General features: G+C 38.6%; 1 protein-coding gene across 10 annotated transcripts in view; it reads right to left on the bottom strand.

Annotated features, from left to right (window-relative positions):
- Window positions 1-27,890, bottom strand: part of CTNNA3 (catenin alpha 3) — a 562,887-nt gene that overhangs the window by 164,568 nt on the left and 370,429 nt on the right. For all 10 annotated transcript variants that reach the window (XM_075109794.1, XM_075109793.1, XM_075109796.1 and 7 more), the window contains one exon: window positions 650-806. In XM_075109794.1, the coding sequence (XP_074965895.1) occupies window positions 650-806 (157 nt within the window). The remainder of the gene's footprint in view (window positions 1-649; window positions 807-27,890) is intronic.

Here is a 27,890-nt window from a genome sequence, read left to right as displayed (position 1 = left end):
CCCATTTTAATGGAGATGAGACAAATTTTTCCTTCCTGTCCATGTTACACTAACATAAGAGAAGTCAAAAAACTTAGAATTGGGATCTTTAAACAGCATCAAGTAAAACTCTCTTCTATCTTCAGTTTAAATGTTGAAGACACTCACTGCTTCAGTAAATACAGTTTACTACTATCAAAGGTCTCTTCACTGAAGAGATTTAGAAGTAGATTTTGTTTGACAAATATTTGTAACTGAAAAGTCTGGAAATGCTACAGTGCATCCCACAGTATTTGGAACACAGGATATCGTGAGATTCTCCTGGTTTATGTATATGCACACTGATATGACCTTCCTTTTCTAGAAGGAGACTTCTCACAGCTGCAGAGAAGATTTTTGAAACTTAGAGCTAAATGAACCTGTGAGGATGGATAAATGTACCTGCTGTAACATACCCATTGTGCTTCATGCACTTAGTTTGCTCAGGTAACTTCTACCCAGCTCTACACTGTGCAGAGTAGAAATATCTACTGTGCAGTGACATCTTAAACAGAAGCAACAGCTTCACAAAACCTTACACAATCTAATCTTCCATTGGTTTCCTGTTGAAATGTTATGAAAAATTTTCAAAGCGTATAAAAGAATAATCAGAATCTGAAAATTATCATACCTGATACAGCAAGAAAATCATCAATACTTGTTATATCATCCACAGCTTCAGTAAGAACATGGATGTGATTCTCCCATGTACTCCTATACATCTCCATGTTGTTCTTCACAACTTGACTTTTTGGTCTGGCAGCAAGAGCTAAAGCAGCATTAATAACCTGTACCAAAAATAAACACAAAACCCAACACAGAAATAAATATGTCTTCAGAAATAAAATTTTATGCTTTACTTAATATCACAGAGCAGCATTTCTGCTCTCTAGCAAAAGCGTCGCTCAGCTTTTGTTTCTGTTCTGAGCAGGAATATCAGTGATATGTTGCTTAGACTAACTTCCATTTTAGCTTCATAAATTAGGAAGTAATGGAATAGGACAGTAAAAATCCTAGCAGTTTAGTTTTAGTTGGAGAATTCGTATTATTCCAGTTTGCAAGATATTAATACAAGGAAGTTTTACTTACACACACTTAAGGCACACATGTAGCAGTACGACACATCACTTCAATTTTGAGTTCAAACGCTTTACCAACTGTTACCACAGAGTTTATTATGGTGTATCTTCACTGAAAGAAATATTATCAGCCCCTGTCATGTAAAAGTGGAAGGTTTTACCAGCACAACAGATATCTATTTAGGATCAGTTGCATAGCATGTAACACATACTATATAAAAGCAGCAGACTGATATTTCCAAATCAGTTAAGCTACATTTACATGAAGAAGGTAGATTCCATCTCTCCCAGGAAAGACTAACTGAACATGGAAATACTGGATCCTAAAGTGATTACTTCTATAGATACCTCTTCAATCAATTAAATAGCTAGAGGGAGTTTTCCCTAATATGGCTCTGTTGATGTTATATCTATAAACATTATTTAAATTAAACTAATACATATCCCAGGTGGAAGCTGAACATTAGCCTTACACTAACCTTGTTTCCCCTTCCCAATATTGCTTATTTACCAAGGGGAGAATGGTTTCAAGACAAAACACCACATAAAGCAAAAAATGGGAAGAATGAAAACAATATGCCTCACTAGTCTTCAGTGCTGCCAGTGTACATTCATGAAACTTTCTTGTATATCATGCCACTGTAATCAAGTCATGGCACCAATGAATAAGAACTAGGAAATTCCTCATCGTATACCCAACGGATGTGTCTTTACAAGTATATCAATTCTCTTGAACCTTCTGGATCATAAACTGAATTTGTAATTTTTTTTGGTTTGTATTTTTACATATCACAAACTTACACGGCTGGTGAAATCTAAATAATGACACTCACTGGTATTTGTGCACTCATAATGAAGGAACATACACAATTAGGCTTTCACAAGAATACTGCTGGGACTGAGTCTTTTCACTAATAATTTTGATACAGAAGAATAGACCAATGTTCTTATTACTTTACCAGGCCATCAGGGAAAGAGAGTATGCAACTACAATGAAAAGGAGGATAAGATTCCTTCACTAATACCACAAGTGATCTAAAAAAGTAGAATTCTGCCCCGTAAGTACAAATACAAAAGCATCCTATTCTCCAGCAGGAAAAAAAATCCCAATAGGCAAAACAAATTTACAATTGGAACCAAGTGGCCAGGTAGCAACAAAAATGCATCTGTATTTACAGTGCATCATCAATAATACAAGTCCACCATGCCACCATACTCCAGATCTACAAAATCTGCAGCAAAAGCATTCATCAGCTGTATCATCTGGCAGCAGATCTGTCTTCATGGTGTACGATCCCACCCCTAAAAACAGGCACACCATTTATGTCTTGCATGAAAAACACAACCCCAATTCCCCACTCTCATTTACGTTTTTTTAAATGCAATTGCCAGAAAACATATACGGTTAAAATACTGAGTGCGCAGAAGGTGCCTTACATTTTAGTTTGTATATAGCTAAAATAATAAAATTTATTATTTATCTCCAATAAAATGTAGGAGAGAATCACAGTCACTTCCAGGGAGATTAGAAGAGAAGCTCTCCCAAATGAATGTTGCGTGCAGCTTGGAGCACTGCTAAAATCACACATTGTTTCTAACATCTGAAAAACAGTAATAGCACAGAAACACTGACATAGATGAAAGATCATTTATACATCATCAGAATGTAGACAATAAAAATGAGTCACCAGGGACTTTGAAGCCCTATTCAATGATACCAACAAAGGTGCGTATCTCCAAGGCAAAACTACCATAATAAACCCTCTGCCTACAATCCCACATGCACTATTCATTTGCAGCACCACTGTGGAAACATACAGTTTCTTCCTCCAGACATTTATTTATGCTTGGAAAGCCAGTTGCTTCTGGCTTCTTAAATAAGTCAACACACTACTCAAGCTATTAAAGGTTTAAATTTCCATTTACATACACTACTGCTACTGAAGCTTCTGAAGTACAGTTTTGGGATCTGTTTGTTTGCTTTTGGGGTTTTTTTGCAAAGAGTTAAGGAAGGGAATTTAAGAGCTTATTAGGGTTCATATTTACAAAGGTAAATGTACAGCATTTCTACCTTTGGCGCTAAATATGGACTTTGAATAAATACTTCAAAGTAGGCAATAACACACTATGGTAAAGCCAGTCTCAACTGACTTCCGATTTCACCAATAATACAAGCTACTTCCCTCGTTTATTAATCAAATGCTTAAAATTCAAAAGGTGCCACTGTAAGCAGTTTATGAACTAGGCCTCAGATCATCTTTTCAATTTTGTTACCACATTTCTCAGGATCTGTGGAGATGGGAGTCCATTGCTTAAGGTTTCTATTGGATTGAAGGTGCTTCAATAACAGGATAAAGCAGAAGTTTTTATTTGCTAAGACAACCTTATTTCCAATCTGTTAGGAACTTTAGACTGTAGCTATTCCGAGTGACTTGCTAAAACTAATTAAAAATCCCACACATGCACAGATGAACAGACAAATTAAAGTAGGAAAGGGCCTGCACTAATACCCTTTCCTTCATCCCCTCTAAAACAGACTGAGCTTTCAGTTCCTGCACACTGTTCTCCCAGGTGTAGACCAGAGGCACAAGGCCTCTCTTCAATGCCTAATTTTAACTCCTAGACATGGAAAATGAGGAAGAAAACACGGTGGCTCAAGACCTACACACAGACTATGTTTTTAAAACAATTCTGCATCTGGTACTTTAGGAGTACCACTTCGGGTGACAGTATGTATAACATCCTTCAGCTCCTCACAGAAACTTCTGTGGAACGAAAGCAACCACACCAAGCTTCAGGCTCAGTGCCCAAACCTCTTTGGTTGAGAGACAATGCTGCCCATGATGCCCTTTCTATATGAGCCATACTGATAAGCATTTACACTTATTACATTTATGTAATTCATCCTACTTTACCTTAGGCTCTGTTTTCACCAGCCAGAACGGAATACATCATGAGAAAAAGAAGAAAAAATTTGGTAACCATGCAGAACAAGAACTCATCATTTTTACAGTTCGGTGCTTATAACTATTCCAAAATTATACTCAGAAATGTAACAACAACAGGACAACGTCCATATACACAAATAAATGGGAGACAATTAAAAAGCAGAGGAGAAAAAGCTGAAGAGAATAATAAAATCAACATCCCCATTAAAATATATTCCAGGTTATCTTCCGATTTCTGAAAAAGGAAGAAAGTTCAAACTGCACATCGGTCCTGGAAAAAGCCATAAAAAGCCTCTGCAAGATACCTTAATAGACAGTAATTGCTGGTACATTAGCAATGAGAATGCAACCTTCACCATTTTGTTCAGTCTATTACTGGCAATCCTCTATGTCACAGATTTGTTATTGGAAAGACTGTGTAGAAAGGACCAGTAGCACTGGTAGTGTATGTAAACTGTAGTATACAAGCGAGGCAATGTACAACAATTTTCAAATTCATAAAACGTAGCTGCTAAGCAGGAGATATAAAACTGCAATCTCTGCCACCAGGAATAGGTCAGGAAGCACTTGACAGAACTGTAGCAAGAGAGACGGTTTAGGTTTTTGTGTTGGTTTTGTACTGCTTGGTCAGGCTGTACTGCCTGACTGAAGGGACGATTAATATGCACAAAAAAAGGCTGCCTGGACAGACTCAACACTCTCTATCACTGGAGGTACTTAAGAGCAGGGTAGTGACAACATCAGCCAGGAATCTCTTAAATCTCTAAACAATGTAAGAGTTGATCCTGTATTGGTGGAAGAAAGAGAGGGAAAGTGGACTACACATGACATCAAAATGACATCAAAATTAAATGGTTTCCTGACTTGATAACAAACATTTGTTGTAGTACAGGAGAAGAGCAGACTACTGCCAGGAAGAAAAGGCATCACGGCTGGCATCAAACCAGCATCATCTACATACTGTAGGACATTTTTAAAACACTCAGGACGATTAATTTGTAAATAATATTTTTTCAATACTAACTGTAAACATTTGAAAATATTATAAAGTAAATTACTAGTTAAGCCTCTCAATTGAGTACTTTTTGAGACGCATGTTTCAAGCAACCACCACATATTTCTATACAATTCATGAAATTTTTTTAAGATACAAAACACACTCAAAAAACAATTCACTGCCAACCCCTGTACATGCCAGGGATTTTACAATAAAGACTTTGAGCTTCTACCAGGTGGAGATCCAGCCCAAATTTTGTTTCTAGGATATGGATTGCATGGATCTGCAGCAGGCAGGAAGAAATACTACTCAGCTAACACAGAGGAGCAGATCTGCTCTGCCTTTGCTGCTCTGATCTCAGAACTGCTTCCTAAACCATACCGTGAGATGGGCAAACTTGCAAACAGCTTTCAGGAAGAATCTAACTGGGGTGCTTTCTCTCACACTGCTAGTGAGAAACATGCACAGGAGTCCCTGTGAAGCTCAGCTTTAGAGCACAGAGACTTCTGCATGATTTGCAAGTATTAGGTCCCATCCTCTGTACACCTAGAAGTCTACAACACGAGCTAGCAATAAATAATTGACAGCACTGGCTATATAACTATACCATTGTCTGCTGCCTAAAGGGTCCAGGAGATGGGCAAAGATGGAGGACAGTGTGGCCAAGTACCAGCACCCAATTAAATACCCTCTGAGCTTGTTAAACCAAAACAGAAACTGTGCATCTGGTCACATCTCGATATTCAACAATTCCATATGAGAAATTATCTCTGGTTTCTTTATTTCAACATCAATACCAAAGAAGAACTTTCCACATACAGTTTAATTCATAAAAGCCCATTTATGTTTGGCTCTACAGCAGCTCCCCCAACACTCTCTTAAAAGTAAGAAATTTGCAGGAGTTGAAGCTTCACTGTTTTCATTCCTGTCGTGCTTGATCCAATTTCACAGGATCAGTTTTCTGAGCTAGGGGCTCAAAATTTCACCTCAATAATTCTTAGGTCACATTGCTCCTATTTCCATTCACCACACTAACTAAACAGTTTAGGTTTTAAAATGTGTCCATCAAGACTGAAATATTACACAAATAATTCCTAACTTTTCTGTTCAAGCCTGCAATAAGATATTATTCTGGTTGAATACAATGAAGTTTTTTTTCTTCACTTTCTTCTTTGTTTTGGTAGATTTATCAGTGATTGACTCTGCCAAAAATAACAATGAGGCTGTATAAAAAGCTATTTCAGTATCAGAAGAGCCATAAGATTTTTATCTTGCCAAATGCAGTAAAGAGGTAAACTGCTTGGGAAGAACCACCCAATCTGTTACCGGATGTAGTCAACTTTATTAAATGGGTGAATTTAGAAATCCAGACGACTCCAGATATCTCTGGAAATAAAGTCCCAAAACCTTCACTAAATGCAAAAGAACTACAGTGCAGGCAGGCATCCTTATCAAACTGTACAGAGACTGCAGTGACATGCAGAACAAAGGACTCTAAGGCTACACAAGATCTGCAAGTCACCTAGTCTGCACAAACCATAGAATTTACCTAAGGCTTCCCTTGTGAATTTTACTGCTAGAGGTTACATCAGTTACATTCTACATAAAGGCAGTTAAATTTGAATTAAATATTTCAGGTGACAATGTTCGTTATGGTTCCCAAGGTAAATTGTTCTAATGCTTCATATCCTATTAAGAAAAGATTTAATTCCACTTTGACTTGACGTGGCTTCCACAAGTGTGACAATACCTAGATTCCATAAAACAATTCAGCTCGATATTAATGAAAGTAAAATCCTGCCATAGCTACGTTGCAGAGCAGGATATAGGTCATGTGTCTTTATTTTGCCTGGGAACCACGTCAAGGTGACAGACCTAAAGGTTAAGCAAGGTTGCTAAAGCTGGGCTAAGCACACATGTACTATTATCTTTGTTCTACCTAGAACTGCCCCAATAGCCAAGATTCATTAAATTAGGAGCAGCAACCATGAACAGCTCATTTGTATAGACTTGTTAGTAGCTCCAAACCTGTAGTCATTAGAGTCTTTGCTGGACATTTCCTGTATGACTGAAAAAGAGGGCATTCACCATCCTGGTGTTCATGTTGTAGAAGCCTATCCACCTCAGTTCCAATAGAAACAAAAACATCAAGCAAGAGGCAACTGCCACTTTTGCTCTTTCAAACAGTGCAATACAATGCTGTTCATTAAGATCAGTCTCATGTTCTTTTTTCGAATAATATTTTCAGATTTCTTTTTTTACTTTATTTTAGAGAAATCAAATTTGACAAGAAGCTTTATCTGTTTTTTATTAAAGAATTATACAATGTATGTGTTTAAAACCCTTTTAAATACCTGAACATCATTAATATTTTTATGTTAATAACAAAAAATAACTAGAAATTTTTTTAAAAAAGTGCAGTCACCAGTGGCACTCACATACAAAATCCCAAAATTCACAACACATATGATTTAGACTGGGATATTCTCAATACGGTCTAAGAAACTTGAAGAGATACATTATCACACAAGTAAAATGGAGTTTTAAGCCCTCTTTTCCTGTAAAAATAAGAAAAATCAAAAAAGAAAAAACACATACTTCACACCAGGGTACTCACATTGTTACCAACAAGAGACAAAGCTGAAAAAGTTTTAGCCAATTTCTCAGGCTTCATGGAGCTTAGCTTTTCTACCTCACTCCAATTATCATCTATAGTGTACATTTATCAGTAGCTCAACTGACCTCAAAAAACAATGAGAAAGAAACTAACCTGAAGTCACTGTTTCATCACTGCTTCCTGATCTAAAACAGGGTTAAGATTTGTTGCTAGTCAATTAAATATAGTTGTACTCTATCCTATTACAGCATATGTAGGCTGTTCTAATTCCATCATGATTTTTTCCCCAAATGCTGTCCCAAATGTTTTATTTCTACACTACAGATCTCACAGTTCAGGTAAACATTACTAGAAAGTTATTCTTCCTGCTCTACTGCTTGGGCATATGGCCAGTAGCTACATGAATAGTTTTCAGATATCTCCTTGCATTTCTCTGCATAAATTAGATGAGGAAAGCATTTATTATTACTACTTACACTGCAGTAACATACGTATGTCCTCATCAAGTACAAGAGAAACCATACTCTACACATTCCATTAAATGGAAGCCAGTCTCAAGAAGGTAACAGAACAAAAACAGATGATTACACAAGTTGAGGGAAGTTTGAGGATAGAGTGAAATGATGACAATAAGATAATCCTACATACCCTCTACTAACTAGCTTCTGAACAGCTGATGACTACATAAAAACACAATAAGCTAAAATGAGATTCGAGGCATACACAGTAGATGTAGCTGTCAGGGAGCTACTACTGTGCATAATGGGGGAAAATGAAAAAAGAAAACACCAAAACAATAAAAACCCCACCAAAAATCCACCTGGACAGTGTTCGTGGGGTAGTCTTATACTATGGGATAGTAATTCCTTTATTTTAGAAATAACAACTTGGAGGCCAACAGACACCTATCCTGTCACACAAGGGAGGAAAGCAATGTTCAGTGAGATGGTGCCTTAAGGTACGGACGAGTCATCCAGCTTATGGTCAGGCAAAAGCAGACAACAGAAGAGTAAGAAGTACATAGCAGGGTTGGAGTAACATTACAAAAGAATACTTTTATCAGTGTTTTAATTAAATAAAACAAGGAAAGACGCAAGGGCAAAGGTCTGATACAGCAGTGACTACAGCACAAGAAAACTAGAAATTTCACAGAAATAAAATATAAGGCTATGGTGAATACTGAAAACTGTCAGTGTCTCTAACTAAATCAAGAAAAAGTCTTAATTAATTGATTGGGTTTTGTTTGGTGATTATCATCTTCTGCAGTTGAATAGGAGCTGGCTTCCCAGCTTTACATTCATCTGCACCTCCAGCAGATGAATTTCCAACAAAATTAAGTGGGCAGATCCATCAGCTTGACACAGTAACAGCAGAGCCAAGTTCAGGCAAGTATTTCTCAAATATGCTAGAGAATTTTACCTCCAAGAAAAGAAGGGTCAATTCTACCCTAGTGCTGGAATGTAAAAAACACGATCACAAGGTCAAGTCCAGATGGGCACTCTGCTTGTTGCCTTCTCTAGTCTCACCAAACTGGCAAGCACAATAGTTTGTAAAGTTGGCATTTCTGAAGAACTGCTCATGTTCATGGAAGATGTAAAAAGCCACAAAGTTCTCTTAATTTGCTGTAGAGGCAATGTCTCCAAAATCTGATACATGATTGAGAACCCTGGCCCCAAACATTAAACCAACTCATATTTTTTAGTATTAAAACTAAGCACGCATCATATATACATTAATATAATCTCCTATGAGAAGAATTATTTTGTGCCTTCATATTATAGGATAATTAAATGTAGTTGAAAACTAGTAGGTTTAACTGCCATCCTGCTGCCTGAAATACAGTAATAGGTCCATACTTGCTCCAGAGCAAAAGCTACCAGAAATTTCAGGTTCTGGCTGGTGTAATAAGTTTTGAGCTGAATGTACGCTGGAATTCCTTTGGAGTCAAAAGTAAAGAAACGGTCTCCAATCATTTCTTCCCATGTATAGGATAGCATGCTCTACATTCATGTAAATAACCAGAAACTGAATTCAAAGCATCTGATTTGACCATGGAGTTTTGTTATTGGATGATGGAACTTTGTAGTTCTGTATTTTTATAGCTAAAGAAAGTATAATGGCATGGTCATATTCAAGGTACACAGTACATCAAACGTGTCATTTGATTCTGTCACTTCTAAAGATCAGAATGTATGTCTTAGTTCTGATTTAAAAAAAATTTTGTGCATCTTATATTAAGCCCAATTCATTTATGTAATGTGCACGGTTTCTAAGCATACCTCACAAGATTCATTGGGGTATGTGCGTGAATAACACACCAAAACAACATAGAAAACTATTTTCTGAGCTTTCAGAAGGTATATTTTTTCCAAACTATTACCAAACTAATCATCTCACTCTACTTCACAAAAGGAATTGCACTGCTTGGGATAGTTTCAGCAAAGAATAAAACCCATGTCCAATTATTTTTGATCTAAGAGAACCTAAGGTTTTTCTTCCTCCTTTCAAAAATTATCAACTGAATGCCTAAAAAACAGTCCTGCAGCTGGGATGAATAACTGTTTCTCGTGATACAGTCTGGGAACCGAGCTGTGCTAGAAAACGACCTGATATCCTGCTGGAAAACACTTCAGAATGCATGTCAGGAGCATGCTCCAGCAACAAGGAAAGCTAACAGCACAGTGGGCTGAAAGGGCAGGAACACGGCTAGTAGAATGAGAAAGGTGACATCTACTAGATCACATCTAGAAAACTATGTCCTGGTGTCCAGTTTTGAGCCCTCTGATACAGGACAGACATCAGTAAAGTAGAGCAAACTCAGCAGAAGGCCACCAAGATGGTTAGGGGCTGGAACTCTTACCCTTCAAGGAGGGGAGGAGAACTGAGCTTGTTCACCCTGGGAAAAAGGAGGCTTCAGAGGGACCCAGCAGCAGCCCCTTGACACATATGAGGAGATTACACAGATGACAGCCATGCATAGTGGGAGAACATTCTGACAGTGGTCAGAAATTGAGGGAAGTTCTGACAAGAGAGAGCACGGATGCACACAAGAGCACTTGTCACACCAAGGCCAGTCAAGCAGTTTAACAGGTTGCCCAGAGACTTTGTGCAGTCCCTGTTCTTGGAGATTTTTCAAGACCTGACCAGTTAAAGTCTGGAGAAAGTCAGTTTGAAATTCAGCATTGAACTTGCTTTGAGCAGAAGGCTGGGCTACAGGCATCCTAAGGTTCCTTCCAACCTGGATTATTCTATATATCTCTTCTGCAATGCACAGTTACAGAATAATTATACAATACATAGTTCCTAACAGTGACTCCTTCTGGGGCAAAAGCAACTCGTGTCTCAGGGATACTCTAAGACAGGTAATAGAAATTGAAACAGAAGATAATCAATAGATAATGCAGCAACATCATGAAATAGTATTTCCTGACACAAGGACTATACTATTAAAGAAACCACAGAAACATGTTGGCAGTCTTCTGCTACAAGAACAAAAATACCAAATTGTGCAGAACTTTATTTCTGTCAAGCTGTGCCTTGTATTTCTCTGAAACACCGCGGTGGGGGAGCTTAAATATCAAGACATCCTCAAGCTCTGCAAGAAGGTATCCATATTTACTACTAACCCAAAAAACAAACTTGCACGCAAAAAAAACCCCACCAGTATAATGATAAAAAGGCTCAGGGATATATGACACTGTTGCTTTGGCATCTGCCATAAAAAGCCATTAAAATAACAAAGATATGAAAAGCCCCTAACAATTTAAAAGCTTTGAAAGCTGAGAATATCTTCTATCCAAGAATATTTAATCATAAAATGTATTTTAGTCAATATAATTAACTAAAATTGAGACCATGTTGATAATGCAGCTCTAGACAATAGACAAATTCTACCCAAGGGATAAGTGCATTCCAAGAATAAATAAATTACTTGCTATATTTATTAACAAAATCAACTTTAACTGTTTAGTGAATTTAAAGGTGAAATCCACCCCCACTGAAAATAGCTGAAAGGAGATGCAAAGTTAGGGAAGACCATTTAATCATTATATCAAAAGCGACACATCAGTGACAAAGCAAGAGCACGCTTCCAAAAGAAACTTCCCTCCCTTCTGAAAACAGGAGAAGTTCCATCCACAGCACACCGCTCGCTCTCACAACGTCCTAGAAATCTTCCATCTCGGCAGCATTATCACATACTGATAGTTATGAGGAATTAGGTGCACAGGTGGTACGATAAGATAAACACATGACCGTAAGTTTTTTACATTATATTCAGAAAAGATTAAGATACCTATTCCTTCAGACAGAGACTCAAAAACTCCAGCAAGAAATAATGGTGCAATAATAAGAACACAGCAACCCTAAATTACTAAATGCAATGGTTACAATACTTAGGACAAATTACGATGAAAAATAAAATGTCAAAGTCCTGTTTGCGATCTCTATTTTGGCAGAACTAGCATTTGAGTAATGTGCTGTATGATTCTATTTCTTCCTTCTTTCCAATTATTTAAAGCAGGAAGATGGGGTTCCACTGGGGGCACTTGGTTTGATCATGACATAGTTGATTATGTTTGGTAATAGGTTTTAGAAGTTAAATATGGATTTACTTATTCTGAGATTATTGGGTAACTTTAAGCTGTCAGAAAAAGTAACTGAACAAAGTTAGGATAAATCAATCCACTGTTCAAATCTAGCAAAGGCCTTCTTGATACCAACCATTAAGGGCAGATTTAATTTCTACATTGTTATTACAAGCTACTGCCCAAGCATCTTACAAATAAATTATGAGCACACAGGTAAAGCAACCCGTCGTGAACAAACAGAACTGTGGGGTACGGGATAAGCCAACAATACTATGAACATTATTGATTTGATACCCCAGGCTAAAAATTAAATACAACCCTGCATAGCTTTATCTTCAGATGTCTGGGCACTGGTTGCTAGCAATACATAGAAATATGTTTTTATAACACTGGGATAAAGCTTTGTACTTTATTAAACAATTTGTGTAACTTCACTTAAAAGTGTACCTCCCAACATAGCCTAGCACTGCTGAGAGGCATGGTGTGCTTTTGAGGAAGAAAACAAAACCAAAACCAAGCACAAACAAACAAAAAACCCCAGCCAATCCAAAAACACACACACCGCGCACAGTCCTCTAAAGCTTCCCCATACACAACTATGTCTTGGTTTTATTTAGGGACTACATGCACGTTTCTGAATGCATTTGGAAACCTACAGGAAAGGCACACAAAGTGATCTTTAAAACTTCAGGGACTGAGCAGAGACCCTAATAAAATATTCTGAGACAAGAAAATAAAACTAAAGCTTAAAAAAGAGACGCTCCCATTACTTTAGTTTAAAATGTTACGAAAGTAAGAAAGAACTGAAAATGCAATAAGGTGTTACGTATTCACATTTGGGAGGACAGTTTGTTTTTTGGAGACAGAGGTCAAAACAGACTTAACAACTGATAAAAGACTGATTTTTAAATCCATTCGACAGCACCTCCCTTCCAGAACTAATTCACTTGACCTGACATGGGAAGCAGACAACAGATCACAAAATACATTGGGGTTCTTCTGCAGGTCAGATTGCAGGTGCCTGATTTGCATGAAATTAGTAATTTCACTTGTTAAGTATTTTCACTTTCTCTATTTTGCAATACTGAAACAGAAGTAACCAGAATAAACAAACATTTCTGTTTCTGCCTTACGGGATACAGTGCCTGTAAATGACCCAGGGAACCTTTTGGATATGATATTCAAAGGTAGATCACACAAATCTCCTGGTTTATTTCAAGAATCAAAAGTGCATTTTTCTACTCAACCAAAAAACACTGCTCCTCAAACTGTGTTTTTGTATTAGATACACACACAGTACCCAGTACTGCACTTAGGATCAAGCAAACCATAATACTGGTCAATTACTTTAAACAATTTTAGCTACAGTTTCATTTTTCTACCTAAACAATTACCTTCTGGTGTCCACTGTTTGTGTATGTGGGGGACAACTAGATTCTGCTCAGAAAGCACAGAAACTTCACAGACTTTTATCAAGCCTTGAGCAATGCATTATCAAATGCAGATTTTAATTTCAAGAGAAGCAAATCCTTGAAATGGAAGGCTAAAATAATCCTTAAGACTTGAAATATGAAAGAGAAAATTTAAAAAAAATAGTAAAAACAGAGTTCTGTTTATAATTTTTCCTTTGTTGTTTGATACTCAAAGCCATAGTGGAAGTCATATCTTCAATAGTGCTCTATTCAGCACTAGAGCTCCACTATCTGCAGTTCAGTATAAACATATTAAAATGAGAAGAAAGCCTCTAGATACAGCAATGCTTTTTAGAGATGTAAGCTTTTCCTGCATTTTCTTAGTTTGTGCAAATGCTCTATCACAGTATAACAACTATACTGGTATAAAAATTATCAGCACTGGTGGTAGCCAAGTCTGCTGATCAAACTGGGATAAGCCACACTGTCAACAGCACAAGTTCTATTCCTATAGCTGCAGTAAAGCTTTCCAGAGCATGCAGGCATAAAGGAAACTCTCCATGGGAGTTCACAGTCTCGGGCTTGATCTTGAAAGTTGTTCAGCATTAAAAATCCCTGTGCCTGAATACAACACCCATAATTATCAATTAACTTAGTTGCATACTGAAATGACAATATGAAAATGAAGCTTATGTAATTAACCTTCTGTTTATTGGATTTCATATCCAAGTAAATCTTTAGTCCAATTTATAGTGTACTGCATACAAAACTGAAAGGTCCTTATGGACTATTCATTCATGTAGCAAAGTTTACAGAGATAAAATACAACTGCAGTGGAACTAGAATAATTACAGTGTAACTACACTCTATTACAGTCTTTGAATATTTGGTAAGATGAACACACATATGGATTAACTTTATATACTGAGTAAATGAAAAAAAGACATCAGTAAAGCTCAACACATATGCCACAACTGTTGCTTCGTGTACATTTTGAAGTGTATTATGTCAAAAACCCAACCGAAACAGCAACAACAAAAAACCCCAACCTACTAAAAATGTAATAAATCCACCCAATTAGTTCATTTTTCCCTCTTGGGATTTTTAACAAAACTGTCACCATTACAGACAACCTTCAGTAGGCATCTGTCTAGCTGCCATTGCCCTACATTTCCTCTAACACCTAAACTATGGTATGGTCTGAGCAAAAGAAATCAAGAGCTGAAGACAAGAGTGAGCTTTCAACTTGACAGAAAAAGGAGTTACTGAATAGACAGACAAGCAGAAAGCTTTAAGAGAGTTACATAGAGATGGGAACATGGAGGTCAAAAATCCCTGAAGTGCCTCTGGAAAGAATAGGTAGAAACAGCCTGGTGAACAAGTGGAACTGACAGACATCCTCAGATACATTCCATGTCACTTATGCAGACAGAAGACCTCAGCTTCAATTTTTCACCTATTACTGTCACAGTCAAAGATCTAAGCTGCAGCAAGTGCTACCCTGCCCCTTTTGGTCCCTTGAAGTTTTTTTCTTTCCTCCCAAGGCCCCACTGCATGCTACTGGCCCCTCACTGCAGGCTCCTAGGACCTTGCTAGGTTTTCTCTCTCTGCTGCAGGGGTACAAACACACAAATCTTATTTTCCTGATCTTCTCACCCAGGTAATTTTTAAGGGAGCTACAACAACACAGCTGTGAACAGAAGAGAAAGCCCAAAAGCACACACCTACTATTTTCTTCCTTTTTCTAGCAGGATTGCTTCCAGAACAACACTTCAGGTGAGGCACTTGTCTTCAGTAATAGTAGGACTGGCATTGGAGAGAGGCTGCTTGCAGTTAAGTAAGACTCAATACTTGGAAGAAATAGCCTATTAAATTCATTGAAACTGTATCACTAAAGCTTCAGCTACAGTTGGTTTTACACATGAATGAAGTCACACGTTCTTGTACTGCTGTTCTTATTTTAGTCATGTGGTTAGAACATTCTCTAATAGTACATCCTCTTACTGTTAGAGGTTAATTAGGGTAGACATCCTTGACCAGGACAACCACTACCATCCTGTTATCCAGGCCTAATTCGAATTACTGGATATCAGACTGTTACGTGTGTTAACAGTCCAAATTTTGAGGAAATTAACTAAAAGGGGTAGTTAAAATTCAGAGTGAATAAGGTAATTAATTTTTAAGTTTCAAATCACTATTCTCCAGAGGTCTCTCAAGCAAAATCCTCTGCAGCCAAACAAACCAACCAAAAAATCCCAATCACAAAGCATTAAGAAAATGGGGCAAAGTGAAAACAATATATTGTCAGTATCTTAGCAGGTATGCATGACATTAAGGTAAGCTAAGTGTCTCTACATTTCCTTCTAGTTTTCACTTTCTGTCCTGTATTTCACATACACACTCTGTACACCCTATGAGCTGAAAGAAGTGCAAAAAACACCACAAAACCCTTGTTACGTTCCAGGCAGTGAGAATAGTTCAGGGCAGGAAATGAGAAATTCAAATACAAAATATCTTCCGTCCCCACCCCCACCCCCCCTTTAGGAATGGATTTTTTGTTACTCTGTTAGTATTATGAATAATTTCTGAAGCCCAAGTGCAGAGACTCATAATCATGAAATCAGGTCCCTACACATCATTCACACACTATCATCCCATAAAAGAGGAACCCAACACTAACTAAACTATAGGTCACCCACCATCAAATTACTAGGTTTTTTTCCCGTTGTTGATACTATTTTGCTAATGTCTTTAGTCTATTTTCCACATGCAGAAACCCCAGCAGAATATTGACTTAAAAAAGGATCAAGAAAGAGGCAAGCTATTGCCTCCAACAGCAAGACATACTGTTAAGGAAATGAGAAACGGGTTGATTTTTGAAACATCACTAATTATTTATACAAGCCATGATTTAGGTATGGGTAAAACAAATGCCAGAAGAATGCAATGCACTATCCAGAAAAAAGTTCCTCCTATGAACATCTTTCCCAGAAAAATATCCATGTATGGGTAATCATTCTGCCTTGGAGATACAGATCAAGCAACAGAGTCTGCATTCTTCAAGAAATTCACTGATGCTATAGTAGAACACAAAGTTAGTGTGACTGCAGTTATTAATTTAAAATTCATTTTGCATTTTCCCAGAAAAAGGGGAAAGGAGACAGAAGAAATGGTATAATGAGAAACACACACACCTTATCCCTATTTTATGCACAAACACAAACATGAGCTTACATCTTGCTGACATGTCACACCACACAGCAAGTTTCAAAGAAATCAGAAAGAAAACTTAGCTTGAAATTATTCTGTTTAAAATAGTAGTGACAGCTTTAGGACAGTAAATGGAGCTTTTTCTAACTCAGAACAGCAAATCAGCCCAGACTCTGCGTGAGTATCAACAGCAATGCACAATCATCTAAGAGATACCGGAATCAAACAAACAGGTGCTGTACTTGCTACTTTTACTATTACTTCTAATGCTGCTTTTACTGATGACTTTTCATTTGGAATTTAGTAAAGCAGATAGTCAATTTGCCAGAAATACTTTGCATCTTTCATTCTTATGTTTTAGAATCATAGAATGCCTGAGCTGGAAGGGACCCACAAGGGTCATCAAGTCCAACTCCTGTCCCTGCACAGGACAACCCCAAAATTCACACCATGTGTCTGAGGGCGTTGTCCAAGTGCTTCTTGAATATCACCAGGCTTGGTGCTGTGACTGCCTCCCTGGGGAGCCTGTTCCAGGGCTCCACCACCCTCTGGGGGAAGAACCGTTCCCTAACACCCAGCCCTCCCCGGCACATCTTCCTGCCATTCCCTCAGGTCCTGGCATTGGTCACCTAAGAGAACAGATCAGCGCCTGCCCCTCCTCCCCTTTGGAGGAAGCTGCAGACGACAACGAGGTCTCCCCTCAGTCTCCTCTTCTCTAGGCTGAGCAAACCAAGTTGTTTCAGCTGCACCTCATACGGTTTCTCCTCTAAACCCTTCATGGACTTCGTGACCCTTCTCTGGACACTCTCTAGTAGCTTTACATCCTTAACGTACTGTGGCACCCAAAACTGCACACAGCACTTAAGGTGAAGCCACACCAGCACAGAGCAGAGCAGGACAATACCCTCCCTCGACTGGCTGCAATGCAGTGCTTGATGCACCCCTCTTGGCTGCCAGGGCACACTGTTGGCTCATGTTCAATTTCCCGTTGACCAGAACCCCCAGGCCTCTCTCTGCAGAGCTGCTCTCCAGCCTCTCGCTCCCCAGGCTGTATGTACATCCAGGGTTGCCATGCCCCAGGTGTAAAATACGGCACTTGCCCTTGTTAAACTTCATACGGTTGGTGACTGCTCAGCTCTCCCATCTGTCCTGATCCCTCTGCAAGCCTCTCCGCCCTTGAGAGTGTCAACAGCTCTTCCCAGGTTTTTTCCACAAATGTAACACAGAAAATCAGCTTGCAGAACATGCTACCTCTCTTTGCCTTCTTTAATGACATTTTAGTTTCCAGGAATAAGTCATGAGAACACAAGAAGAGTAGTCATATGCTGCCTTGATTTTGATGCTACTTCTGTGGAAACCATTTAAAGCTCAATTTAAAAACTTGGAAGCTCAGCAGAGACATTGATCACCGAAAATTTGTAAGATTTACCTCTTTACACTTCTCCAGGTCAGACACTTCCCTGAGAGACGTGCTAGAATTTCCCCAACTCACTGCACTCTGACAATGCACCAGTGACAGAGAGAGAAGACGGGTGTGTAGGGAGAAAAAAAGAAAAAAATTCTTGTGCAAGCTTGTACAGAAAACACTAGAAGCCACCAAAAGGCTTGTTCCTTAGCTGCAGGTCATAGGACATATATGTACACATAAGAATGTGGAGCTTGCAGCCCCACGCTGTCAGTGCTGCAACTACATTGAACTTAGTCTACCTTGTTTGCTCCCCTCGGTGCTTGACAGACTAAGTGCTTGCATCTGTTCCCCACCGTCTACATCACCAGCTGCCTCCAGGATGCTAAAGCACCCATGAGGATCCCCATCACACTTCCGACATTCCAGCTGAAAAGCATCTCAAAATTAGGTAAACAGCTGGTAACAGTGATATTCCCAATGCCACAGAACAAAGTTATGTCAGATGGAACCATGTATCAATAGTGTGATTTTAGCTTCTTGCTTCAACAAGAGGAACATGTTCCCTTGTCAACCTATACTATTTACATGTCTCTCTCACTGCATGCTATAGCTATTTATATTCTCTGCTCTTTACCGCTGTCGCCCCTCTCTTCCAAAAACCATGCAAAACTACATCTCTTAACAGGGGTATTATTTTGCTGTCTTGTACTACTCTAAGGTTTCCTACTGTATGACCACCCTTCTCCCCAGACTCAGTAGGGTTTTCTTCACAACAAGTCTCTAATAATGATGTTTTATTGCCTTTCTTTCCTTCCCTGGCATTCTGCTGCAGGACTGTCACCAACAAAATGTGGCATCTCAGTAAAACTTATAAATTCAGAAAAAAGGATGAAGTTGAAGAGATAAAAAAGAAACACATTTCCAGGAATAATACTTGCAAGTTTTAAAGGCACAGGGGAAAATAAATTGTTTATAAAACATTCATAGCACTCATACACATTCGTGCAGTATGAATCTACAGCAAATGCCCTCCAGCAACTTTGAGAAACTTGATCATTCTCGTGTCTTATGTCCACTAACTGCAAGTAGAGCAAGCAAAAGAGGATAAAACAGAACAGCTTCTGTATTGCTACAGAAGTTGAGGCCACTATTTTCATTTAATATTACAAACTGAGATTTTGTTGAGACTTCTATTCCAGCACAACAGATGCTGTAAGAGGAAAGTTAAGACTGAAAACCTCAAGGCATTCTGTAGTTAATTATTCTCTCTCCAAGTACTACCACAAAACAGCCAACCAGCCATAGCCAACATGAGACTTTCAGGGGAATCTATGAGTCATAGAATTACTTTTTTCCCCTCTTCAAACTCTGCTTATTGGAAAAGTTCGAGCCAAAGCAAACATCCAGCTAAGTCTATTTGTATAACAGCACAAAACAATAGGCCTTCCAATACATTTTGGTGGCCTACTGCTTTAGGATTTCATAGTACCCCAACCAGCTAAAAATACCACGTGCTTTATCATATTTCTGAAAAAACAAACCTCAATTTTCACAAACAGAAACAGGCAACAGCCTACAACTACTGTAAACGATGCTAGAGGACATCAGAAAGATTTTCTTTGTGTCACTTCCAGTCTTTGTCAGGTAGACAGACTAGAAACTGGAGCGTGGCTGGTTTTGTGCACGTTCCTTTTCTGCAGATTGCCCATCCCATTAAGACTGCAGTGTTCTGATGGAGGATTTGAAGGATCATCCATCCAAATAGGAACATATATTATTATTATACTGGAGGACTAGACTAACAACTTTTTCCACGCAATGTCTCCTGGTAGCTGGTAACAACAGCTACTAATACTGAAAACATACATTAACTTCGAACACAAAAGCTGTGACACTGCCAGCTCAACCTGGCATTAGTCTGCACTGCCACCAAAAGCAGTGGCCTGCTCCTCCTTTAGACTCATTTTTCCTCATTCCTTCCCTTGAGCCAGCAAGCAGCGCTCAGAGTATGGCAAACTGCATCGGGCAACTGACCTGCACGAAACCTAACCTTCTTACTTGCTTCCCAGGTGAATTCTCAGCAGCATCAGTTTCCTGATGCAGGTCACTGAAAAGCTGTATGACTGCTATAGTTAGTCACAAGGGAGGAGGCAGAAATAACAGCTTGAGATCAGGGAGGGAGATCAGGTCTCTAGCAGCACTGATAATGTATACCAGATTAAACTGGTTGTGTTACCAAGGTGTAAGAGAAGGAATTAAACAGGAATGTTCAAGCAACTACCATAGCTATCAAAGTTAATGACGATTTCTTCATTAACTCCAGTAGCATGGTGTGTGGACTTTCCTAACATGGTGAAAACCTACATGAAAAATGTTTCACTTCACAAAAATATCTTCCCTTCAGTTTTAGAGATAGTATTATTAAGGCATGATATGTACTTTTAATTAATCTCTCAACTGAAAGGCTGGAGATGGTACTTAGGAAGATGTCTGATACTCTTAGAGATACTAACATCTGTTTTATCTCTTTTAAAGCAGATGGTAGAGAACTCACTGATTTACCATGCTCTCCCCCATTACTTCTGCCCTTGCACAAGACTGCTGTATTTGAAGAAAATGGTATTAAGACAGATACAAGAAGATGCCAACAGACAGTTCAACCAAGACGATGAAACAATTGTGGTTATTAAAGTGATATTGGTGAAGAATTTTTATGAGGCAAATTAAAAACTTATTCAGTGTCCCCCACTATTTAATGTACCAGAGCAAATAACAAAATGCATGATTGATTTTCTCTGATGAAAAAGTAAATATATAGGAAATATAAATTGCTGGCTTCAAAAATCTGCAGCATCATAAAACATATAATTAAACTCCAATACCTGAAAAATGTAACACATGAAAAGATGCTGCCCACTTATTGGCTATCAACGTCTCATTTCTGTTAATGAGAATGCTCAGGTTTGTTCAATACAGTACTTTCAGAAAGTACAATAGTACTTTCTAGAAAATAACACAGAAGCAAATAATATACATCTCTCTGTATCAGCCCAAAAGGGCTAAACAATTTAAGTGTAAATCGAAACATAACTCAAAGGGAAGACTAAATTCCCTGGCTCATTTTTATCAGTGAAAAATGCACTGATAAAATGTTTAATTTGGGAAAAAAATGTATAGGACATTCACATTTAAAGCTTGAGCAAAACATATAGGAAGCATAACAAAGTTATGATTGTAGCTTTAAGAAAGAATGCAGAGAACATGCAAGCCCTGCACGGAAATTCGAGCTCCTCAGTTGAATATTTGTATGTGTGGGGCACACTGCTGTCACTGTTAGGCTGCTGAAGGCTTCCATGCTACTTCGCACCAAATTGTAGTTGTAATCAGTGTACTTGGAAGACAACAGAATACAAGTTGCTTCTGGACTGCACTGGAGATGCTTTGTCTGGATCTCTTCTACAGACAAACATACACACACACTCTCCAAAACACCACAGTTCCTCCACTCTTGGTCCAACGTATTTCTGAAATTGCTGATAAGCACAGACCATTTCACATAATCCAAAAAACATGCAAGAGGCTTAATACTGTCTGCTAGAGAGACAGGAAAGAAAGAGTCACTGTAACAGTGCTGAAATTATTGAAATTCAAAGAAAGGAAGGCTGCAGGGTCTGGTGTTTTGGAAGGAGTCTTGGCATTTTTTGCCATTCTCCTCACTGCATGTACTTGTGTCAATACAGAAGCAGATTTGTAATACCAAAATACAGCATTCTGTTCCAGACAGTCATGCTGGCATTGAAAAAAAAGATGAGTTATGGTGGACAAACCCAATACAAAATGCTAAAGACAGCTGTCAGATCAGTATTTGAATGGCCTGGAAATGTGGAAATATGCTAAATATGTTCCCACTGATCACCGTCTTGCTTACCCTAATACCTCTCCATGTTACTTGAACTACCACACTGCTTTATTTACAAACTCACATAGCTAAAAATTCAGCTTCTATCTTTAGAGGGAGATCACATACCACGCTGTATTAAAAATAACTAACAGCATATTAAGATCCAAGCAACAAGAAAAGACAGCACTGAGAATTAGAGCTGTATATTCCACAAACGTGCCAAGTGTTACGATCTTTTCATTAGTGTAATTTTTTTAATGTGTTGTAGGAGGGGAATGAACAGCAAACATAAAAATAAAAACCAACTGCAACAATGAATCAAATACACAAAGTATGTTAGAGATCAGTGCTCAGGTAACACAGGTCAATGCACACCACACACTGCCTGTTCCAGTCTATGACCAGCAGGGTTGTAGAATAACAGCACCTGTTTCCACAGACAGTTATCAGCAGGACTTTTGACTGTTGGCCATTAACTCCATTTTGGGAGTGATCCGTTTTATTAAGAATTTACTAACGGTAGATCTTGCAGTATAATTTTACTGAATGGTGTTAACTAACATAATCCAAATAATTACTTATATATACAGATACACCTGCCTAGAAATAAACATTTTGATTTGGATTGTGAAAGTGCTGAAAACTGCACTGAGATAGGATGCTTACCAGATGCTTTTGCTTACATGAAACATTCTTAGTCAAAGAGCTCTTTCCGTGGGAAAAGTGAGAGCCCCAATTTAAAAAATAGTAATTCTGGGTTTTATGTAATTTCTGCATTGAATTCTATATTGAAAGAAAAATTACATCTTAGAAAAACAAACCCAGCAAAGCCAGACACCCCAAACAGGTCCTAACACACTGCAAACCAAAATAATCATTAGCCTGATTTAGAGCAGAACACTAACAGGGCTGTTTTCAGGAAAGAAGCAGAAAGAAATATGACCAGAACATTCATCTTTTGTTCCTGAGAGTTTTTAGAGTGAGGGAAGATGAGTCCATACATATATTTTTATGCTCTGAAATTTAAACGAAGCACTGGAAATTTCTGAGATATCCTTCAAGAGTGGGAACACAACAAAACATCTTGTGTTCTTTCTAACCTATCACAAACACAGATATCGACCTCTCTTCCAAATCCTCCATGAAGCCGTGCAGTTCATGAGAGAAATCAAGCGGTTTGAGCTCCCCTGTAAATCGCATTAGAAATAACAGAAGTTTTAAGCAGTTTCTTATATTTTGATCAGTGAATTTAGGAGCCTAAATAGAAGATGGACACGTCTAATGGAATTGGATGAAGAAAAGCAAATTATGGGGCCCAATGAACTTAGTCCATGTGTCCCAACTAACTGATGTTGGAGTGAAATAGCACAGGCTTTTCTCTAAGAGGCAGGCTAGTTCCATAAGCATGGAATCTGAGGCACACTGTTTTTTAAAATCAGACCTTTCAATATGGATATTTTTAACAAAATAATTCTCCCACTTTAAAAGTTGTCAGAAATCTGGTATGAAGTATTCTCAGATGGTTTTTGCAAGATCTCAAAACTAAGTCTGCTGTCATGAGTCATCACTACAAGTTGCTAGAGTCTAACCTCAACCACTCTGCCTTTCGCGCTCCTTTTCATATACCTACAGAATTATGAATTTAGTTAGGTCCTAATCAGTTTTTTGGTGTTTGTTACAGCTTTTTCCTGACAGCTGAACTAGAAGTGTTGTAGGAACAGGATTAACAAACTTCTGCCTCTCTTTCCAAGTACGACAACCTCTTGCATAATATTTGCTACGGCATGAGGAACTGTAGGTGCAGATGTACAAAGTAAACGAGGGTGGGAGGGGAAGGCAAGTATGAACACTAAATGAACTACAGATGACATTTCTACTGAAGGAGAAACAGGACAAGGGAGAAACCAAACACACTTAGATATCCATTTGCTGAATACTACAAACTCAGTAAACCAATATGAATAGGTAAAAGTAAAGTAAAGCCTGTGGCATGAAGCTTACTGACAATAAACATTTTACTCTTGTTCAGTAAAATGTTCTGACCAAGCAGTGCAGGGCAGAAATGCTATCACAGGTACCAAACCCTGCCTACAATTGGGCATTCCACTGTAGAACAATTTTAAGAGTAGAGGCATCAAGGTATTACAGACATCAAGAGAACCAACACATTAACTACAAAACAAAGAAAACCACATCAAAACTCAAATATTTGTTTCCAAACTGAGACACTTCACATACACCAGTGGTGAAACTGAAACTCAAGACATGTTAGAAGCATTTAATTTGTTTTAAAAATAACATCTTCACGTTCATACTTTCCCTCATAATTAGTCAAGGCAAAGCACTAGCATCTACTGATGTTACACCAGCATGTGAGAGAATACAGAACCAAATGTTCCATGGTTCTCAGAAGAAACATGCCCTTAGATAGAATGCCAAAGACTAAGAGGAAGTCAGGTTCTATCTAAGCAATAATAAAAATTCCACTAGACAAATTCTACCATATTAGGAGACAAGTCTCGGTCCTCAGCCTCCTCATGTAGCAAGCGTAGCATGATGTGTGGTTTTATTGGACAGCCTACTCTGTACTGCAAGCTGTTCTTTTTAAAGCAAGCTGTAAGGTGCCCTCAGCATCATATCCTGCCATGGGAGTCAACCACACCAATCCACCTGGATGCCTGAGAGCCATGAGGTCTTCCAGGGGCTGTGTAGCTGACGCTCTGTCATTAAAGGTCCAGTCACTCACCTCCCCTACTTCCAACTGTTTCCTTCAGAATGGTGCAGGGTTGTGGTAGGCAAAATATAGTTCAAGTTGTGAACACTTACAGGCAGCAGATAACTGCAGCAGGGCAATGTCTGAACTGTCGAGCTCAAGCCTGGTACTAGCTAGCTGCAACTGGTATGTACTGGTTTAAAATCTCTTAGCATCGCAACTAAACAAAGCTGATAAATCCCAAGTCGTCCAATTAATAGACACACAAAACAGATCTACCAATTAGGAGGCATATCACACTTCATGCTTCTGCATACACACTTTCTTTGAGAAAAATCTAGGGTTTAGGGGTCCAAAAACAGGCTGATAAAGATCCTGGATGGAAGAACAGTCCTGGAAGTGAGGAAATACCCTGGAGGTCAGCAAAATATGTGGAAACAAATACTGGGAGACACCCAGGGACCTTGGACAGTAAGGCCCAAAAGAGGTGAATGCGAGCAGATGTACAGGACAAAAACATCATAAACTTGTTCCCCAACCTTCCTAGACTAGGAGCAATCTCCACACTGGGAAGGAAAGTCAAGGCCTAGCGAAAATAACACTGTGGGGGAAACAAATGCGTGAGCATATGGTATCGTCAAGCAGGGTAAAAAGTGATCTCCCTGGCTCTTAAATAAACCCAAGTATCCATATCTACTGTGGGTTGTAACTCTGCCTTGCTTGCGATAAAGTATTTGGCCTACCACAAGGCACTCACTCTCATCATACGTATTCAGTAAATGATGTGCAGTGGACACTACTTTTTAGCCAATAGCTCCAATAGCTTGAATACAAAGATAAGGCTCAGGCAGAGAGCATTCTCAGAGCCAGTATCACTGTCTGAGCGTGTACGCTTCACATGAGAAGTGACCACAAACTTAACTGGCTCAACATGCATTTCATATCCACTGAATCAATGTCTTCCACATAATACATTCTGCTTCGACAACAGCTACCTATAAAGAAGGACATTTATATCTTTGCAAACCACCTTCAGCAGCTTAGGAACTATTTCTGAAGTATGCCGTAATATCTGCCTTAGCTTCTGATATATTCCTGGTTAGGTGCAAGTTAAGAAAAGAAATGAGGTGACAGCTTCATATACATTTGAAAGAGCTCAAAATGCACACTTCTTTTTAAGGCTATTTTCCCTTATCTCCATTTTTATTTTTTAAACACAAAAAGCAATTCAATCCCTAATGGACTTCCTCTTACATAGATTTCCTTCTCACCTAATACCTTTATAGCTATATACTTTCTATCAATACTAAGAGAGAAACAGAACTCACTAAAAATACTAAGATCTGAGATTCTGGTTATACCAGTGTATACCTTGTCTTTTTTAAAAGATGTGATAAAAATATTGCACGGGATTGAATGATTTTCAAAAATTTACTTATCTCCAAATAAAGATTAAGCTAAACCATGAAGAGTCATGTGTTTTTCCTGCAGTTTTCTGCCTTGCATGACATACCAGAACAGGTGTGGCTCACTGCACATCTGTGCAGGCAATCACCCTGCACCGTTTTGGTAACCAGTAGCAAGCTCTAGCAAGATCTCATCCTCAAAGAAAGCAAGCCTAAAACTCACTTTTTCAGATATAGTTCTTCCAAAACAAGCCCAAACCTCCCACTCCTTCAAACTCTCCAGGGACCTTTTGGTAATGAAAAGGGTCTAGCCAGAGGCCTTTGACATGCTGAAGCTCTTCCTTACTGCTGCCTTGAGACTAGCCATTTCTTATTGCCACTTAGAGACATCTGTTCCAGCTCAAGGTCATTCTTCCCAAGGGAATGGAAACCCGGGAATGCCAAAAGCATTAATGCGAACATATCCTGAGCTGATATTTTTGAGCACAGCACCTCCACTATGTGTGTTTCTGACAGACATGGGTTTCAGAGAGCCAAGCACACCTTCACCTACCTCAGCTACTGTTCAATCTTGTTCCTCTGCTCTCCCCCAACACCATTATCCTCATTCCAATTTAAGTTACTTATCTAAGGCCTTCAGCTCCACCCCAGATCTGATCAATGGCTTCCTTCTCACCTCCTCCCTCCTTCAAAGCCTGTTGCAGAAGGCATCCTTATTCCTCAAGCTTATCCCTTAGCAGAGCTCCCCAACCCAGCAAAACCAGAGGCCTACCTTAAAGGAGGTAAGAAAAGAAGACCCACTACTACTACAGAAGCCAGGGCAAATAACAGGCTAGATCCTCCTTACACAAACACACAGGTCTTTTCTCCCTCGTTTCTCCTCTTTGTTGGCCTGGTGTGCTGGGCATACTTGTTGAACCACCTGAAAGCTGATTAGCCTGTAAAAATATAATAACCTATCAGGAGTTGAGACAGAGAAGCCAGATCCTCGTCTGCTAATCTCTGGTTTCCTACATTTAGGATATTCTTCCATCCCTGTATTGACAGGTTTACCTTCTATCAGACATCTTTGTTCCAGAGGACTATTAGAGGAACCAGAGACATCTCCAAACATGCTACTGAACTGACGCATAAGGGTTACAAACCCAAGATCTGTATTAGCAAACAGCTCTACATATTTATATCCTTGTTCAAGAACAGATTTTTTTTTGCTTTTATGGGTTCTTTTCCTTTTCATTTTCTCATGCATTTGATGAGGTCATGATTTTGTTTGCACACCAACAAAGTAACATGGACTCCCACAGAGAACAAGTAACATTGTAGATTTTACCTACCTGACAACGCTCAAGAAAATTCACCTGACCAAAAGCTAGTAGCACAAACAGAAGTAATTCTTCCTTCATCAAATTATATGCTAGCAGCTCTTTATTTTTTATTCTATTCATTAGTATTGATTTAACTTTAAATATTCTTTAAAATAATTTCTCATGAAGTATTCTTGAAATTTCAGGAACAACAAGCATTATGTGTTGTTTATCAGTTCTAACATACATGCCTAGCTTAATTTACTGAAGTCAAAATATCTGCTAATC

This window comes from Phalacrocorax aristotelis, chromosome 14, assembly GCF_949628215.1.
Source record: "Phalacrocorax aristotelis chromosome 14, bGulAri2.1, whole genome shotgun sequence".
Classification (NCBI taxonomy): domain Eukaryota; kingdom Metazoa; phylum Chordata; class Aves; order Suliformes; family Phalacrocoracidae; genus Phalacrocorax; species Phalacrocorax aristotelis.
This window is presented reverse-complemented; position numbering and strand designations above follow the sequence as displayed.